Consider the following 19,319-nt stretch of genomic DNA (forward strand, 5'->3'; position numbering starts at 1 on the left):
ATGGCTTCTCCTTTCTAACTGTAACCCTTCAGCCGTTCTTTGCTGAATGTTGCTACTGACTATTCTTATCTGCCAACGATTCTGAAGAAACTGCTATAGGAGAAAAAGATCATTTCTCCAACAACTTCCCATTCTGCAATGTATTTCCGGGGGAGATGAAGCCATGTTCTCTTCTTTCTACCCAAAAAAAAAAAACCAACTCTCTCTTGGGAGTTTTCAGGTGCCAGTGCATATACTCTGATCACTCACAGTCACAAACTTAGGGGCCTACTTTCTAAAGGCTTCCTCTCATGCTGCTGTGTTAATGGGAAAAATGCTTCAGTGAATGGCCTCCGTTAATTTGTATTTGTTCGCTCCTCTTGTTAGAGACAGGCAGGGAGAGAGAAAAAGACACAAACCATCCATGTGTTTCCTGCTTTCTCTCTAACACCTGTGGGTGCGTTCCCAGCGCCCCTATTTCTGTAGAGAAGGACTTCTTTCATGCAGAGTCGCACAGCTGCTGAAGAAAGCCTCCGCAGCAGATGTTCCGCAGGCTGAAGTCATCCTCGCATGCACGTTCAAAAAAAAAAGAAGCTAAGATTTTGCTTTTTTTTTTTTAAATTTTTTCCTCTCTTTTACAAATGAGAAAAGATGCGTTTTGCTTTTGTGTTCAAGCAAAGCGGCAAAGACCTCTCTACCACATTCCAAAACGGAGGCTTATGCTTCTGGCAGTCATTTCTAAACCTCTACAGTTTTCCCTGTCTCTCCGATTCCACCCCACCTTCCTACACTAAAGACGGGGAGAGCAGAGAGCATTAGAGCAAGGGAGATGGAGAAGTGTGATGAGGTAGATCGGAGACCCTTTGCACGCTTGGCATACGATATCGGTGATGCCGCTCACTGGGAAGAGCGTTAAGAGACCGACGGCTGCTCCAGGGCTTGGCGATGCTCCGTCTCGGGCACACAAGTGAACCGCATCACCGCGGGCCGCTCTCCCTGCTGCCTCGTGCACCATTAATGGGCGCAACTGCCCGAGCAGACTGTGCACCAGAAATTGGACATGAAATTTCGCACCCTGCTATAGATAGAAAGGTGTCATGTAATTGTGTGTTTCAATCCACTTTAGACTTACTGGCCTCTACAGACTGCTCTGCCTTTGTCATATTTAGTCGCCGTATTTGGGAAGGCAGCAAGCTGTCCTCCTGCTGTTGAATACCTTGTCCTTCCATCCTTCTTAATCAATACGGCATTTCCCAATGTTTGCTGCTGTTCTGGCAGCTTTTGCTTCTGCAGTCATTCTGTTTATTATGGACTTCATGACAGAAGCTTTCACTGCAGGGCTCACTTGATTAGATCTCAGGCCACACAATTTCACCCCCATGCTTTCGCGTTTCCTCCATGAATACCTCTAGCTTCTCTTTCTCCCACCTTCCTGTGAAAAAGGACCTTCAGCATCAGACAGCAGCTGAAAGTTGTCCCAACCTCCACCTCCACTTTGTTTCTCAGTGCTTTCTCCACAGATGTATTCATCGGGTTCATTGCTTCGGCATACAGACACAATTTAGAGGTGTTTTTTGCATATGAACTATATGGTGCATCATTAATTCTGTGCTGCAGAAGGGAAACCTTTGCAAGTCCTTACATGGATGAAGGTGGAGCTCTCTATGGGACTTTTTGCTTACTGGAATCTACTCCAAAAACAGGAGAAAAAATTATTCTAGCTAGTCTTTAAGCCCCATGTGCATTCGAGCCCAACAGAAATTCTGATTTTCAGATTCTTTTTTTGCTAGAAAGATGTTATGTTTTGGAACCCAAAGGTCAGGATTTTTCCTGATACAGCTCAAGCAACACAAGCAAGATAAACCAGGTTTCTGAGCCTCTGGGCCTGGAAGTTACATATTATTGTCATTATTGATGATTTGTATAGCACATATCAGATCACACAGAGCTATACAGAGACACATAATGAACAGTCCCTACACCTTAGAGCTTACAGTCTATTCAAGACAGATTAACAAGATATATAGACAAATAAAAAATGCTGGTGTTTTATATATTTTCTATGACCCAGATTAGGTATTAATTTTTATAAAAAGCAAATAATGTAAAAATAGAGAATTTTTTGTCTTCTTGCCCAACCTCATTGTTCACAACATAATACGGTAGTAAGAGGATAAACCAAGTATTTATCTATTTGCGAAATTATTCTTATATACGATGTCTGTGTTTTTTTATGACCATCTTTCATTCTAGCTTATGACTGATGTAATTTGCTATTTAACCTCTATGACCTTCCTTCTTTTTCTTTATGATTCCGACTAAGTAGGCATTAAAATTATTTTTTTTTCTTTTAATTTGTGATTGGAATTAGTCTACATGTGCAAAGAAATATTTTGCATTTCACTGTAATAAGGCTGAAGGAGGATTGGGCATAAATCATGTACAAACTTCAAATTGATAAGAAGAACCACCACCTCCACATGTAATAAGGGAGGCGGATGTGAGGTAATAGACCAATAGCCAATGCTGTAGCAGTGAAAAAAAATCCTTCCTAATTCTAAATAAAATTATTGCTGCTCCTGGATCAGCACTCTTGTCTAGAGTCTAGTTATTCTATCCTATGCCCTGACATATTTTTTGACCTCTAAAAAGGATGTTTCCCATCCTTTTTAAACCCAAGCACATCTGCATTAACAAAAATGTGTGGCACAACAACCTCTGCAGAGCAGGCAATACAGACATGGAGAGGACTCATATGGCCAAACAAACAGCTAGGAAAGCAGTAATAGTCTTTGCTCCAGATTTTAAAAGAATGGAAGAAGGGGAGCAGAGACACACATGAACTTGTCACAATGGATGGCTCCCAAGTGCAGGAGAAGGGAGAAGTCAGTGTAGTGTGAGCAGCCGGCTTGGGGGGGTCATTTTCACGTGCGATAGCTAACTAGGGGCGGAGTCCACACCGGAAGAGGAGGAGTCGGGGCGGACTTCACTGGCGGCGATAAGGTAGGCCACGTTATCGCCGCCAGTAGCGCGCCCAATAGCATCACCTTTCACAGTGGCGCTATTGGGTGCGAAAACCGGCAGCGACAACACAATGGTGCGATCGCTGCCAGCTTTCGCAGGACTGCCCTCCATTTCGCCTCCCCCCCCCCACCCCCCGTGGGATTCACAAATCCCTGCGGTGTTAGAAAATCCAGCCCTTGGTTAGTTACATGGATTGCTGTCCGTGGCTGCCAGAGCTCCTCCACAGCTGCTGCTCCCAATACTCAGAGCGAGACGGTTCCAGTACTCAGAAGACGCACTCCCTGTCTCACTCAGCCTGGGGGGTAAGGCAGAGGCTGGAAGAACTCAGAGGAGGAGTTCAGGGGGAGGGTGCTGTGTGCAATGCGGGCGCTGCACAAAGCAGGGCCTGCCTACCCATGACCTGCGCTCTGCCCGTCAATTCCCCCACTCCAGGGCTCACGCTGTAGTTAGGAAGAAGCATGCGACTATGTATGTTCCTGGAAAGGAGCGCCTGCGTGTTTGAGAGCCAATGCTGGTGTCTCTTTTTGCTGCGAGGCGCTGAGGACAGAGCTTAGGTGCCAGTTTAGATCCGACCATCAGGCAGTGGCGACGTTGCCATGGCCCGTGGAAACGTGGAGAATTTGGGGCTCCTCCCATGGGAAACAACATTTGTTAGCTCGGCGATGAGATACAAGTCTGGCATCTGAGAGGAAGCCTCTGTGACAATTTAGGAAAAAGGAAATTGGAGGACCATTTCACATCTTGCCGTTGAAGGTGGTGGCTGTTGTTACGCTGGTCTCTTCTCTGCACCTCAACTACCTTGATAGAATAAACCACCACAGATCACCTTTTACATTGATTCCTGGCAACCTCTGATATCCGCCTTCTTCGCGTTCCTTGTCACGCAGCTTTTGACCTCCTTTATCACGTTTCCTTCCTTAAGCTCACCATAAAGGAGAATCTTTAGCTGATGCTCGGGCATATGGACAACATGGCCCAACCATCTCAGCTGCGCAGCTGTTATAAGCATCTCAACAATGGGCATATCAGCTCTTCTCAATCCCTCCGCGGCTGGAACTTGATCCTGCCACTTAATTCCCAAAAGCTGTCACAGGTGTCTCAGTTGCAGGCCTGTAAGCTTTTTAATGTGTCTCCTACGGAGGCTTATTGTTTCTATGGAATGCAGAAGTGCAGTCGGCACAACATGGCAGACTTTCATCGCAGCTCCTGTATTAGGTGCTGTGCTAATACCAAAGCCATTTTGTTAACCATCCAAATGCTTTGGATGCCGACTCAATGCGATATGCAACCTCTGAACCTCATATAGCACTACACACCCTCAAATTAGGAGCTTATCGCTCTCTTCTGGATCTCACACGCCAAACTGTCCTTTAACCCTACAGGGAGCCCGGCAGAGCTGCAGTAGGAGCACTCACCGATCAATTCTGCAAGCACCTGGAACCAGGGCTATTACCACAAGACAGGGTCTGGCCCTGGGCGCCAAGCTGAAGAGAGGTCAGAAAAGAGAAGAAAGTGGAGGTGCAGCTATTCACCTTGGCCCCCTCCCATACCTATGCATGCACTCCTGGGCTAGTCAATAGCATCCCAGCCTGGCCCCAACATGGGAGCGGGAGCTATTCAGTACGTCGGTGGAGCCTGGGTCAGAGGGAGCGTGCTGCTGTCCGGGCACAGTGTGCGCTGCATGTCCAGTCTGGGTACAGTGCTCCTGGGGAATGGTCCTACCCAGAACACTACTGGGAAGAAAGCAAAGCTACTGTTGAAGCTCGAACTAAGCACTAATTAACTTCAAATCAGCTCCTACACTCAATGAGTCAAACAAGGAGGGAATCAGTTCCCTTTTTTTTTTTTTCTTTTATTCTTTTTTTTTTTTTAAAGGGAGTTTGCCTTCTTTTTCCCCTCAACGGTCACCAAAACTTTCTCAGTCACTATCACTATTTCTCGCTCTCCTGGCTGCCAAAAATGTGACCATAAAGGAAGACGATGACCTCCGTGTCTTAAATGCAATACACATTGGAAGCCTGAACCATCCTCAGCACTCTGCCTTAGTAAGGTTTAGTACTGTGAGGCTGTGCTCCGCTATCTTTTTTTTTAACTATCGAGTTAAAATATTAAACGGGGTTGCCCTAGCGGTTGAGTGGCTATGCAGAAGGTCCACAGTTTGATCCCCAAGTCAGATCTTCCACTCACTGGGTCGTCTGGGATGAAGATGCTGCAAAGGCAAGCACACCCAGCCCCCGAGAGCGGGCTGGGCAGGGAGATTTCAGGATTCCAAAAAGCACCCGGGCGCATGGTCCCTGGCCCAGGACTGTTGATGCAATAATATGATTAGGTATGGTAGGGAGAGGGGGGGGTATATAAAAACAGGGGGACAAATCCCCAGGTCATTGCAAATAAAGTCTCATGGTGCCGGATCCCAGCTAGAAGTACAAAGGAACTGGAGAAAGTTGCCCAGTCAAAAAAAAAAAACAAACAAAACAAACCGCTGAACGACTCTAAAGGTTTTCAGCTGTTCCTTATCAGATCTGGGAGATACTGCTCTGGTTAGCCAGGTTTATTGTACGATTATAAAATATGCTTCATATTTTCATTCCCGTATGAACAGCCATTGTGTAATATGGCAATTCATCTTACTTTTCAGTGCCAATGCCATTATGTATCCTGGATGCAGGAAACTGCAGACTTAGTACCCTTCTACAGTTTGTAAGGGTGCTGTGAGCCAAGACCAGAGAAGGGTAACCTCCCGTCCTCCTGCACCCCAATCCGCACGGGTTTTCAGGATATCCCTAATAAATACACGAGACAGGTCTGCATGCACATTGGTTCAACCCGAGCAGATTGGGGTCCATGAGGACTGGCATTTGCCTACCCTAACCAAGACAGATAAGGCAAGATGACTAGATGCTTTATTATTCTCTAGGCTTGCTTTTCTTTGGACTTTCACCCCAAAGTATTCTGGGAGTTGTAGTCTTTTTTTTTTTCCATCAATATAAAAGGTTCTGAAGTAGGAATTGGGTGGGTGGAAGGGGTTGAGGGGGAGAGACTGGTCCGGGGAGGGGGGGGGACTAATGAACGGTGAATAATAATCTAGATGGTAGACACTGAAGGCGCACTTTGCGAAGGTTCAGTCGTCCCACTAATTATTTCTGTGTAAGAGGTTTATACATTTTTTTTTCTTCTTTCTCTTTAGTTTCTCAAAGCCTATTCCCTTCTTTACTAAAAATGTTCATTTATTTTCCAGATATAGCCTGCCCTGCGGTGGGAATTGCGCACCCAAATCCTAACGATTGTACTGACAAGTAAACTGAATAAAACAATCAAAAAATGGAAGCAAACCAATAGCAATTTAATCAATAATATATTAAAAATACAAATGCCATTTATTGCTGGCTCCAGACAACTATTAAAAATATCTAATATTTAATGATTCCAACAGCCGCACGAGACAAGGACCAGTACAATGCCAGTAGCAATACTATATTGTTCTACAAAGAACATAATATAATAGAATGACAGTTCTAGCTCCCTGAGCAAAAAACCCATATACTACCACAGCACCTACTCTTAAGGACATAGAAGTCAACATAATGTCATCAATGGATCCATATTTGTAGTAATACCCAGGCCCAGCATATTGCTGACAAGAGATTCATATCCCTGAAGGCAAGGTCCAGCAGAATGACACCAACAGATCCACATTCCCTGGAGATAAGGCCTGGCACAATATCATCAAGGGATCTGCACTCTTGGAGACATAATGTCTCCTCCAGGATAAGGTCATCCCAAATTCATATCCCTGAAGACAAAACCCGGAATACTGCCATACAAAAAAAAAATCCAAATCCATGGGAGCAAGGCCCAGAACAAGGTCCCCAATCGATCCATGCACCTGGAGACAAGGCCTATCATGATGTTACCAAGAGATCCATATCCCTGGGGACAAGGCCCAACAAAAGGTCAACAAGGAATCTATATCCCTGGTGACAAGGCCTAGGATAGTTTCAATTTCAAATTCCCTGGAGTCAATCATCGATACAAGAATATCCCTGCACGCAAGGCCCAATATAATCTGTTCCGCGTCCCTAAAGCCAAATTCCTGCTTCAGGAATATAGACTTTTACCCAACAAAGTTCTATCTTTAAACCAAAGATATCCTATAAACAAGAAAAAGGCTGATGGTAAATGACTATTTAGAGGAGCAACAGAAAAGCACCCAGAGTAAGTAACTATTTGCAAAGCCATTCATAGACAAACAGATATTAATGGAGCTGGCTATATCTTTACAGCAGATCCTGAAACTTTTCATCTGTTCAGCTCTGTGGCAAGATGATTAAACCCAAATGAAAAACTATAACCTCCAACGTACTTGGAGGTGCCAAATAAGAAAAGCATGTGTCCTATTCAACCAGGCCTGAACATTTGTTTTATTGCTCTCACCAACACTAGACCATACCAGGGAACTCCCCAGATTTTACTGGGAAACACAGGGAATTTGCCATCAATAGCTGGGTTTCTGGGGAAACACTAAAAGGCTCCAGTTCCCTCCAGGCCTTCAGTAAGCCTGCAGGGAACAGGGGAAGAGAGATGAAACTGGAGCAGACACTGCAGGTAGCATGCGAGGAGAAACTGGAGAGAGGCTGTAACAGACACAACTCAGTCTGCAGCTGTGATTCCAGGACTTGGGACTCAGTGGTGGGTACACAAGTCAGGGAGCTATGATTATAGGGGGAGTGGGAGCAAAGATAGTGCTGAGTATAGGGAGGGAGGAAGGGGAAGAATGCTGGGAACATCCCTGGAGGAAGGAAAAGGTGATGGTGGTGGAGGAGAGAGAAAGTGCGGATTAGCTGGAAGGGCGTGGAACAGAGAACGCCGGTATGCATTATTCCTTCTTCTCCCCTCTCCCCACCCTACTCAGCTCCCACTAATCAACAGCAATCTCAGGGTAAGAACAACTCACAAGTTCCCAGGTTTGCCACTAGACAACGAATGGCTCCATCTTTCATAAGAACACAGGATAACTCCCAGCAAAGCAGCAATTCAACAGAGATTGCTAAGAACAAACAATAATGAATATGTTAACATACGGAAATGTTATATGTACTAAGAGGTTTTGTTTCATGTAAACCGGAGTGAAGGCATTATGCTATACTTCGGTATAAAAAAGAATTTAAATAAATAAATAAATAAACAATGAACTCTTCAGCCACGGTCATGCTGCAGAATGACATTAAGTCCCCTTTCGAAAGTAAAGTGGACAAGCTTTCAGTGAGATCGGTGGGTAAGATAGAGATGCACTCCAGGGATTTGGGCTCGCTGCAGTGTTCCAGTGTTGAAGAACTGGCTGCACGTATGGAGTATTTTTTTTCCCCCTTCCCCTGGGTTCACCATGTAAGGAGAGCGGATATCAAAGGTGAAAATGAGGGGCAGATAACAGAAGCGCTAACTAACAAATCAACAGGCTACAACTCTCCCAAAACCAGCCAAATCAGTGCCAGCGGGTTACTGGCGGGCTGGTATAGTCCAACAAGGTTACAGGACTTAAGCCAGCCAGATGTTCGCCAACAGACTCACTAGTTTTGGTACCAGTTTAGATTATTATAAAAGTTGATGGTAAACCATCGGAGGGGAAAGAGGAAATGGGTTTGTGTTTTAAGTATGGAAACCTGAATGCTCATCTACTCAGGATGTTGGAGAACCAAAGAAGAAGACAATAGAACTGACTTAGATAATTCTAGGGCTGGCAAATGGGCTACATCCTTAGCAGTTCAGACCTAAATGACTGGGCACACTGGATAGGCCGATTTATCTTTATCTGCCAGCATCTGCCTTGTTACCATGTTAAGCAATCAGGAGAACGTGGGACTCGAGGCCACTGGGTCTTCTTTCGCCCTACGTGTACAAGTATCCTAACAAGTCAACACACCGCTTTCTTATGAAGGTGATTTGTTGCAACACAATTTGACAACCCTAGCAAATAAACTGCCTAAGTGTCCAAGAATTCCTTTTCGGGAGCAGTCTTCCCCTTGTTGCAATAAAAAGGGACTGTTGCCTATAATCTTATTAGCTGAAGGAAAATAAGGCACCTTGAACTAAGAACAGTTATTGCTCTACAGCTTTAGGGGTAAGTTCCAGTTTCCCTGAGCCCCAGCTCTTCCTTCTTCTACCACAGAGCAGCTCAGGAACCAACACTGAGAGGGGGGGGGGGGTTTCAAAACCTTATAGGGAAGAGGGAAATCCTACAAATCGACCTCCTGGATAAACACCCTCAAATGGAATAATAATTCTTAAAGCAAATGAAATAACACTGTTGCGGGAAAACTGCCCGCTGGTCCTGCACAGCTCAAGTGGCCATCCATCACAGGCAAGGAAGTAAGAGGCAGACACCCAACCCTGGAGGCCCGGGATAGCTGCATGAGCCCACGGCTCTGGTGTGAATGCTTTTTCAGCAAATTTCAGCTAATTTTAGAACTGTGATTGTGTTGCACGTAGCTGCACTGTAATAATTTGTAAAACAGCTGTCAACTGGTATTTTTTAGCCTAGTATCCTACAGGGAAACTGGCCTTATAAAATCAAGACTGCGCAAGAACATGATTTATGGCAGAACAAGCTTATTTTCTTTTGCCCAGTGTAAGGTGGTGAAAATCAGGCAACTTCCTGCCCAGACCTTATTGATGTAAAAATATTTGTTACTCGCTTTACAGATTTCCATGCATCTGGTGGTCCTTGGTTGCACACACTCCAGTCTCAGGCTTTACCATTGCTTTTTTGCCCAGGGATTCTGTCTGAACCTCAAGAGGACGCACAAACGGAGGCAAAAAAAAAAACCAAAACCCTATGCATCTAACTCAACGCTACGTCTTTGTCCATAAATTGCCTTACACAGCCTCTAACTTTAATTGAGCTTGGAATAAAAATAATACTTGTTATTGTACCTCCATTGCACTGTTTGCGAGGGCTTACACTTTGTCTCTCCAGAGTAGATGCTTCGCTTTTCTTGTTGCTTGGCTGTTTTGAAGTGCATCGCTGTGAGAAGGTTCCAGCTGTCTGGCGCTGCTCTATGCACATATAATCCTTAAATCCAGCTCAAAGTTGTTTACTTGAAGTAATTCTTTTTCTTCTGCGCAGGCTACAATCACACAAGGCACCAGAATGACAGACTTGCAACTGGGCCTTTCAACCTAATGTTTTGGGCTCATGCTTAAACGGTTCTTTCAGTGCAGATTTACTGAATCTGGTGATCAGAGCTGCCCTGGTCAGGATAAGGTCCCCCGGCTGTACCAATGCACGTGCTGGTCCGAGACGAGCCTCTGCCGCTGTCGTTATCCTGACAGCACACAGAAATTTGCATCTTAATTGTAAGGCGCAGGCAGAGGTACACTTGCTAGACTGGTTTGCACTCCAAACCCATTATCATTCAGTAATAACAGAGACTGATTCAGTGACAGACAAGGAGCAGAGAAAAGCCTGTCTCTCTAACTGGCTCTGTGAGAGCTCCAAGCTCTGGTGGTACTGCATGCCAAGCACATGGCCATCAATAAAGCTGCAGCAACCAAGGCTAACCAGGTCTGCCAGTGGCAATGCTAGGCAATGCCACGGAAAGCTTGACGTTTGATTCCCAGCTCAGGTCTTCTGTTCCGTGGGCAGGTCCGGGCTGGGGATGCTGCAGAGGTAGTAAGCACAGCCCATGCGGGGAGGAAGTCCCAGTCAGCACACAATGGCACAACCTTACAGACCTCGGCTCCAGGCCCTGGACTGTTGCAGCAGTGACTGGACCAGAGTAGGGTGGGATATAAAATAGGGTGCACAGGTAGCAGCTGCGAATGGAGGGTCATGGTGTCGGATCCCAGCATTGACTCTCTCTGCTGAGAAATCTAAGGGTCCTGAATGGTTCGACACCTATGGATAGGGTTACTTTGTTCCTGAGCTTTGGTGCATAGCAGCTAAAAACACGAAGTCATGTACAAGTCCATCTGGTGGTAGCAGGAGGAGGGAAGGAAAGTTAAGGCTATTTCAGAGGATCAGAGTTCTCCAGAATCTGTGTTAGATTAAGATTCAGGGGGGGAAAGATCCCCTGATACTTTCTTAACACGTTTCTTTCCAGAGATAAAAATACCCTACTCGTAGGGGGGGATGTCAGTATCTCAAGGAAGAACCTTTTTAACATTTCCCCTGGTAATATCAATAGAGGCTTTGGGAAAGTCACAAACCCGACGTTTAAAAATCTTGCATGGTTTTTCTAAAATCTCCAGTTTCTAATGTACAGTCCCACATTTCTGGCCTGCAAGATCTTAACCTGGTCATCTACACTGGCCAACTTCCTTCAAGGGCTGCTTCTTGCATCCGGACCCTCACTTGCAAATGTTACAGAAGTTACAGTACCCACGCTAGTGCCACCTCTACACGGAAAACCATCCAAACCTTTTCCTGAAGGAGACTGCCTGTATCTGTTGTCTGCAAAATTCTGTGCAAGAATCTTCCCGTAACTGATTTGTCATGCACTAGAAAGTTTTGCCATAGGCTACGTCAGTTCTGGTTTGATCTGTCATTCCAATGTCTCTAGGAAAGGCAAGACTAGAGGTCCATAGATGCAATGGGACAAAATCCAGAACTGAGTCTGCTGGATAGGAATGACCTGGGTCAGATGGCAACCCCTTCCCCTGCCCTAGTACACTTACTGGGTTTTACAAATGTAAATCCACTTTACCCATGCAAGTGAGCTTTTGAAAATTGCTATTGAATTGTCATAGGTTTTACCCATGATAAAGTGCGCTTAATACGAGTAAATGGCTTTTGAAAATTTCTACGACAACATGTTACATTTACATGCGTAATGCCTTTGAAAATTCACCTGTCAATATTTATGTTTTGGTTTATTAGCTTACTTTCTGATGGATAAGAAGACTTCAAATGGCTATGTCTGGGGGTCCGTATTTGTGTCCCCTTAATAACTTCTATTTGGTGTCTTATCCACACCAAATTTTTAGCATACGTTAGGGGGGACATGAGGATTCAGACAAGAATGGGTTTTTGTCAGATCCATGTATATATGCAAACTGCAGTCTTGTGCACATCTTCCGGAAAGTAGACCTTAAAAGCTCTGGATGGAACTTCTTGTTTGAGCAACACAGCTGGAATAATTTTCAAAAGCACTTTTTGTGAATTGTTAAGAACAAAGTCAACTTCATGATGAAAAGGCACACGAGCAGCTATTTGAGAATTCTAGTACACACAAGCAGCAATATCCTATATTGTTTCAACATTTTGCACGCAAGTCATCACTGCTAAATTCTTTAAGCAGCTCCTCTGTATTTCTCCTGACTACCTGGAGGGTAGCCATGTTAGCAAGAGCATTCCATTATCAAACATTCAATGAATCTGATTGGCCCTCTCAGGCTATGATGTCACAAATGACATCATGCACACTACATAAACAATAACACAACGGTAAAGTTGTTACCAGTTAGACTCTAGGAAGGTGTTGCTCCTTCTTACCTGCGGAACAGAATATCAAAGGCACACCCCCAACCAATGGCTACCATGAAAAAAATGGGAAGTTTAATTTTGCTTTCAAACCTGGGTGTGAATAAATATTTACGAGTCTGCCTGCTCAATGGGCAAGTGACCAGAGATGATAATTTGACCCTAAATTTCCTACCCCCCCCCCCCCCCCCCCGACCACCACCATTCTCACAGTAAAGCACTGGTACAACATCTTATTGATGACGCGCAACACCTATCCTCTCCTCACTGAGCTGCAAGGAACTGAATCCAACTCACTGCACAAGCCCATACTCTTAATGTTCTGGGTTAAGAATCCAGCCATGTCTACTGCGCCCTTTGATAAGAACTCAACACTTATCACGTACGCCTCCACCAGTACAGTAAACTGGCCCCAAGCTATCACAAATGGGAGCTTTCACACACTTGCTGATTTATTTCTTACTTCTGACTGGCAGTGCAGGTAGAGAATAACTGATTTTATTCCCAGAGATGGTTTCTCTTTGGAGCAGGTTCGTCCCTCTGATAGGCATTTAATTAAATTAACCCCCCCCCCCCTGCATTCTCTGTGAAGTGTGTCTCAGTGAATTCCTTGTCTAATTTAACTTGAGGAGGTTTCTGATGAGGGCTGTGTTTTTTTTCTTTCTAAAACCCGGTTTGTGAGTTTATAAGTTAATTAGCTGGGAATCGGGGGAAAATCAATCCCTTCATAATAGCCAGGCCATAGTGACAAGACCCCTGATTTCCTTGGAGAACTCAGTTCTGACCGAAAAAGTGTCTTAGCTTTTTCCGTGCAACCCCCTTTCCCCCTCACCTCCCCATTCCCTCCCATTACATGCACAAAGCAAAAAATGATCCCAGGAGGGGAGTTATAATTAGTGTCTGAATGCAGATTTCTTTCTTGGGACCAAACTACGACAGAAAAATACCCAGAGAAATGCGATTATTTTTCTAAGGCTGAAATGTATATTTTACTAAAATGCTTTGCTTCTTAAAAAACCGGGATGAAGGAACAAACCCTTTTTATCATATGTTAATAATCTGCCTTACACGCTCCCCTCCCCCTCCCCAAGTTACAAAAGTGGTCACTTAACATTCCAAGGCTGGTAAAAGGCTACATAAAGCATGTGAATCTATCATTTGTGGAGAGAGGTTGAAACAATCCAGTCAATCAAGCTGCTGTGAAAGATAACTTTGCTCTGAGTGTGTATGGGTATGACACAGTCATTCCCCCCCGCCCCATGGAAGAGCTCTAGCAATCTCTCAGGAATGCAGGAACAGGGAGAAGGGAAAAAGCTTCATCATTGCCCCATCATACTAAAAATGATGCTTCTGCAGGCAGGAAAATATTTCGTTCCATCAGCTTGCAGAGATGGGGGATGCCAAATAATTTAATTCACAGACAACTCCCGTAGCTGCTAATTGCGCTAACATTTGCTTTAACACTGCAATGGATAAATCTCATTCAGGCCGAAGCAATACCGTGCGCTGCAGCCAGTGCACAGCTCAACCCACAATTGCACGTGCATTTTGGATGCGCGTCCGTAACCCCGACGCAAAACGGGGGTTAGCACGTGCAAAACGTGCATCCAATCGCACGCGTGGGTAATAGCGCTCATCACATGCAAACGCATGTTGATGAGGCTATCATCTATTCCCCCTGATGCAAAAAAAAAAATGTGCACCCGTCACGTACATTTTAACTCACCAAATTAACGATGGCCCTGAGCAGGTGTTATTTTGGAGGAGCCCAAAAAGTGTACAGAAAAGCATAAATACTGTTTTTTCTGTACTTCCCTCTGATTTAATATCGTGGCAATATTAAGTCAGAGGAACTAAAAAAATTAGAATGTCCCCCCCCCCCCAAAAAAAAAAACAGTACCGGGAGTCAGGTGAGGAAAAGGGACGCTCAGTTAACAAGCATCCATTTTCCTAACCAGCTGACAGCCACCTTTCCTGGGCGCCCGCTGCCAAGGAGATGCTAGGGGCACACAATTTCCCCTAGCACCTCCTTTTTACCACGGCAGCACATTTGCATTTTGCATTGGGCGCCCCGGGGAGGTGGATCGGCGCGCGTTAAGGGAGCGGAAGCTCAATCATGAGCACGTCCATTTAACGTGCGCCGATATTGCAAACTTTCTTTCCCCATTGTGACTGCAAAGTTTCCAGTCAGGAAAGTTAAGGCCATACCATAACCAGGCCGTACCATAACCAGAGAAAATGCTGGGCCCCTGGCTTACAAGTTTCACAGCTCTTTGCACTTACCATTAAAGCACACTGTGGCCCAGTTAGATTACTTAACTGAAATTAATTCCAGCATCAAACTAAATACAAAATTAAAAGTGATACCAAAAGTCACTTAGTTCTACAAACCAAACCTCAGGATGGTAGTCACAAGAAGATTCTGCATTCAGCATCTGAAACTCAGGATAGTAAATTTCATTCAAAGGTTCCCAAAATCAATTCTCCAAAGCTTCATCCAGATCAGGTTTTAAAAATAGCCCAGTGAAGAGCAACCAGTTTCTTATTCAGGCACTTTTGTCAGCTCTGCTCCACTCAATGTGATACTTTGTTTTCAGAAAATAATTTGACAAGGGGCTCTTGGGAGCCTCCTCCAGCACATTGTGGGGTTTGCCAACAAAATGTGCAAATTAACCTGGTTCCTAGACCACATACATGCAATGATGCCTCATGAATATTTATTATGGATATCCTAAGAACCAAACTTAGTAGAGGGTCTGGGGAGCTGAGTTTCTGGAAGCACTCAGTTAATCAAGTACTACTCCGTCGGCTCCTGCCTTCTTGCCCCCAAGAGGGCTCCCCACGCTGAACCCTACAGCAGTTTGTCATTTGATCTCAACCGCTGCCTGTATGAAGATAAATGGCCAGTACTAATGTAATAACACGGTAAAAGGAGCCTAAACCTTCTGTAAAACCAGAAATAGATCTAAAATGAAAAGCTACCAAGTAATCTGAACTCAAGAAGGGATAACTTAATCGCGCTGCTTCCCTTTTCTGCAAACAAGCCTGATCAATTCTGGTTAAAGTGTAACTTTGTTCTTTACAACACTACTCGGATCCCAGGCAGGCTGCCCCCTAAAAGAAAATTTGCACACCATGGATGCCCTCATGCCCTCGGATTGCCTGTCCCAAATTCACTTTCCATGAGGCCCTGATGATGTCCCTCCAGCCGGGCTAAAATCTATTCTAGGCTGTCACTCGGTTGCATTCCAGGAGGCTTCACCATTACTCCCCATTTAGAGCCTGATGTCTTGAGTCGCTTGGAATGGTAACCAGCATCTGCTTTAGAAAAGACGGACACATTACCCCGCAGAGAGCTGGGGGCAAATATTCACACCGCTATTTAACGAGGGTACTTCGGCAAAGTTCATGGCTCCACTCTCCTCAATAGGCTCCTTACACAGGTTAAAAAAAAAAAAAAAGTCTAAATGCCGTGCGCAACGTGCAGACTGGTGTTCTGCAATGGGTAAAATCCGATCTCTCGATTGTAATCATTTTTTTCACCAAAGCAAGTTTACTTTCAACGTTGCATATTTCCCCCTCCCCCCCCCCCAAAAAAAAACAAACAAAACCCCAACAGTGAAATCCCCAGCACAGGGCGAACTTAGGAGAAATTCAATTATGGATACGGTTTCATTCCAGGCCACTCCAGACACTTCCAGCTCCACAAAGAAATAACCTTTACCGCTATTTTCGGCAGATTTCTGTTGATCTGTCAGGGATCAGCTTCCAGAATTCAACCAGAAAAGAAATGACTAGAAGAATTCTCCAGGGTGATCTTCACCTCCTCGCCCTCCCTCCACCCGGGAAATAATCACCCTGCTTCTCCCTCCGCTTAGTAAACTCTTCCTTTGTTTCTTTTTTTAGTTCCAGCTTTTTATAGGAGGCCTTTTCAGATAAGGAACCCTAAAAAAAATGTCTACCGATAAATAGACATAAAAAAAAAGAATTTCGCACACCGGCAGCGGCTCTGTGACACGAATAAAAGTGAGTTAATTTTTAACCCCGAGACTTCGACTGCTTTTTCCCTTCTCTGAGAAGTTTATCACTTTTTTCCATGCCGATAAATGCCTGGAAGGGATTAATCTATTATAGACAGATAGATAGATAGATAGATAGATAGATAGATAGATAGATAGGAATATTATCTATCAGCAGATGCAAAATAAAAAAAACTCTACGAGGACTTTATAAAAAAAAAAAAAAAGCAAAAGTACAGTAATATTAAGAGCTAATTTAATCAGCAATATCATTAAATGCCCTTTTTTTTTCCATGCTGTCTAATACTGATCCTGAATGGGGAAACTGAACGAGCAAGTTACAATCGCAGATGTTGAAAGGGAAACCTAAGTGCCGTAGCAGCAGCAGTTTCAACGAGAAAATAGGAGTCGGGGGTTATAGCTCCCCAGCCCCCCACCGCTAGATTCAACTTCTTGATGTTTCAATTTCCGTCCAAAACTCCTGAAGTTTGCATTTTTTTTTTCATGAAACCTGCCAAGAAGGGGGGGGGGGGGAGTAAAGCACTTTATCACAGCAACGAGGAGAGGGGGGTGTTGCTTCTCTACAGCCAGACAAACGCTGTGAATTATTATTTTTTTGTTAAAAGCAGCTCGTACTTGTACAGAAATCATCACTTTAGTAACTGAAAGAAAGGGATCTATAGCTCAATCTGAGAGAGGGGAGGGGGATTCGAGGCACCGGCAGCCGGCGAGTTTTTTGTTTTGTTTTTTTTTTGTCATTGTTCCGCCGGGCTGCTCGCTTTCGGGATTACTAAATTCCCGTCGTCTTTGGCGTGACAAAAACACTGAATAAAAGGGTGGCTGGGAAGGCTGTGGCAAGGGGACTTTATAGCCAATCCTCCTCTCAGAGGCGGCTGGCGGGGGGGGGGGGGGGAGAGTCGCAGCCGTAAATCACTCCGATCCACCCCCCCGCCTGTACCGCGGTTGCCTTTACCTATGCTTTCTAAGGAGGGGAGGAAGGTGCTTTTTTTTTGGGGGGGGGGGGGGGGGGGGGAAGGGGTGAGAGGAGAGAAAATGCCCTTCTTACCTCCGTACACAGGGGCCATCGGTGCGAGACAGTCGGTGCTTCATGGCAGAAAGCGAAAGAAACGGATGGATCCCTGCTGCAGCCCCGGACTCAGTGGCGACCCAGTGCTGCTGCCATCTTGGGCTGCAGCCTCCCGTCTGTGCCAGTGGGGTTAAAGCGGGGGAGCCCCCGGCAGCCTTCGGAGAGTGATGAACCGGGAAGTCCCTGCCGGCTTCCTCGGGGGTGATGGTCCGGAGAGCCCCCCTGCCAACCTCCGGGGGGATGATGATCCGGGGGTAGCCCCTGCCAGCTTCCTGGGGAAGGGGGGAGGGGAGTGGGTGATGATCCGGGGGTGTCCCTGCCAGCCTCCGGGGGGTGGGGGGGATGATGATTCGGGGGAGCCGCCGACTGCCTCCTGCATGGAGCAGTCAGAGCCCTGCCGCCGCCGCTGCCGCTCCTGCTGCCGCTCCTGCTGCCTCCGCCTGCATCCTCCTCCTCCTGTGATCCGGGGAGGGAGGGAAGGAGGAAGAGAGCTCTCGGAACCTGGATCCTGCCTGGACAGGGAGATCCGATCCGAGGGCTGTGGTAGGGGGAGCTGCAGGCTGCTGCTGCTGGACCCCCCAGCGCCGTGCACTGCTGGCTAGGGGTGCTGCCTAGCAGCACATGCACGCCCCGTCCTCCCCGCCGGCTCCGCGATCACATCTAGGGGAGCTCCTGCTGCCGCCGCTTCTCGCCACCAAATTAAAAAAAAAAAAAAAAAAAAGTTGCATTGAAGAGAGAAGGGGGAGGGGCTAAGCTCCTTTCTTTTCTCTCTCCAAGTGTGCAAAGTAATCAAAAGCCTATCGCACGGATTGAAGGGCTGTCAAGTGAAAAGAAAAGGCAATTCAGCGTAATGTCAGGTAATGTGCTCTAATGGTAATGCTGCCAGGCGAAGCCTCCTCTGCTGAGATTATGCGGAACCTTGTTTAACAAACACATTTCAATCAAGGGGCTGGGGAAAAAAAGAAAAACGAAAGAGGATGTTGGTGAAACAGCTCAATCTAACAACAGGTAAAACAAGAAGATCCTGTAAAAAAAAACCCCATAAAGCTCTCTTTTTCGCTCTGACTAATACAGTGCAAGAACATACTGAATTTGAGAAAGGTAATAGGCAACTGTTTCCCAACAGTTTCTAAGACAGAGTATACCTATCCCCACATATTAACCAGCACCAAACTTGCTAAAAACTAGAAAGATAGTGAGGTGTCTGAAAAAATGTAACATACTTAAGGCCAGATGTATTAAAGGGATGCTAGGAATTATTCGGAAATGAATGAAAAATATAACAGAGAGCATCATTATGGCTCTGTATAGATCTATGATGCATCCGCACCCTTTATATTATGTACAGTTCTTTTAGCCCCCATCTCAAAAAAGATATAGAGGACATAGTAAAGGTGCAGAGAAGAGTAACAAAACATGGTAAACGGCATGGAACCGCTCCTTATGAAGAAAGGTTGAACAGTCTAGGGCTCGAGTTTGGAGAAGGCTAAGAGGAGATATGATAGACTGGGGAGGGGAACAGGTAAACAGAGAACGGTTATTTATCCTATCAAACAGTAGTAGGACTAGGGGAAAGGCCTTCAAACTAGCAGGTAGAAGATTTTAAATCAATTTGGAGAAAGAGGTTTTTTTACACTCAAGGCACAATCAAGCTGTGGAATTTGTTACTGGAAGATGCAGTTAAGGAAACTAAAAACAATTATTCCTGCTTGTGATGCTGGGCAAGTCACTT

The 19,319-nt window shown here is 45.4% G+C and overlaps 1 protein-coding gene across 2 annotated transcripts in view; it reads right to left on the reverse strand.

Annotated features, from left to right (window-relative positions):
- Window positions 1-18,272, reverse strand: part of HIPK2 (homeodomain interacting protein kinase 2) — a 266,524-nt gene extending 248,252 nt beyond the window's left edge. For both annotated transcript variants that reach the window (XM_029599773.1, XM_029599772.1), the window contains exon 1: window positions 17,567-18,272. In XM_029599773.1, coding sequence (XP_029455633.1) covers window positions 17,567-17,585 — 19 coding nt within the window. In that variant the 5' untranslated portion in view covers window positions 17,586-18,272. The remainder of the gene's footprint in view (window positions 1-17,566) is intronic.
- Window positions 18,273-19,319: the final 1,047 nt, after the last annotated feature.

This window comes from Rhinatrema bivittatum, chromosome 4 (genome assembly GCF_901001135.1).
Source record: "Rhinatrema bivittatum chromosome 4, aRhiBiv1.1, whole genome shotgun sequence".
Classification (NCBI taxonomy): domain Eukaryota; kingdom Metazoa; phylum Chordata; class Amphibia; order Gymnophiona; family Rhinatrematidae; genus Rhinatrema; species Rhinatrema bivittatum.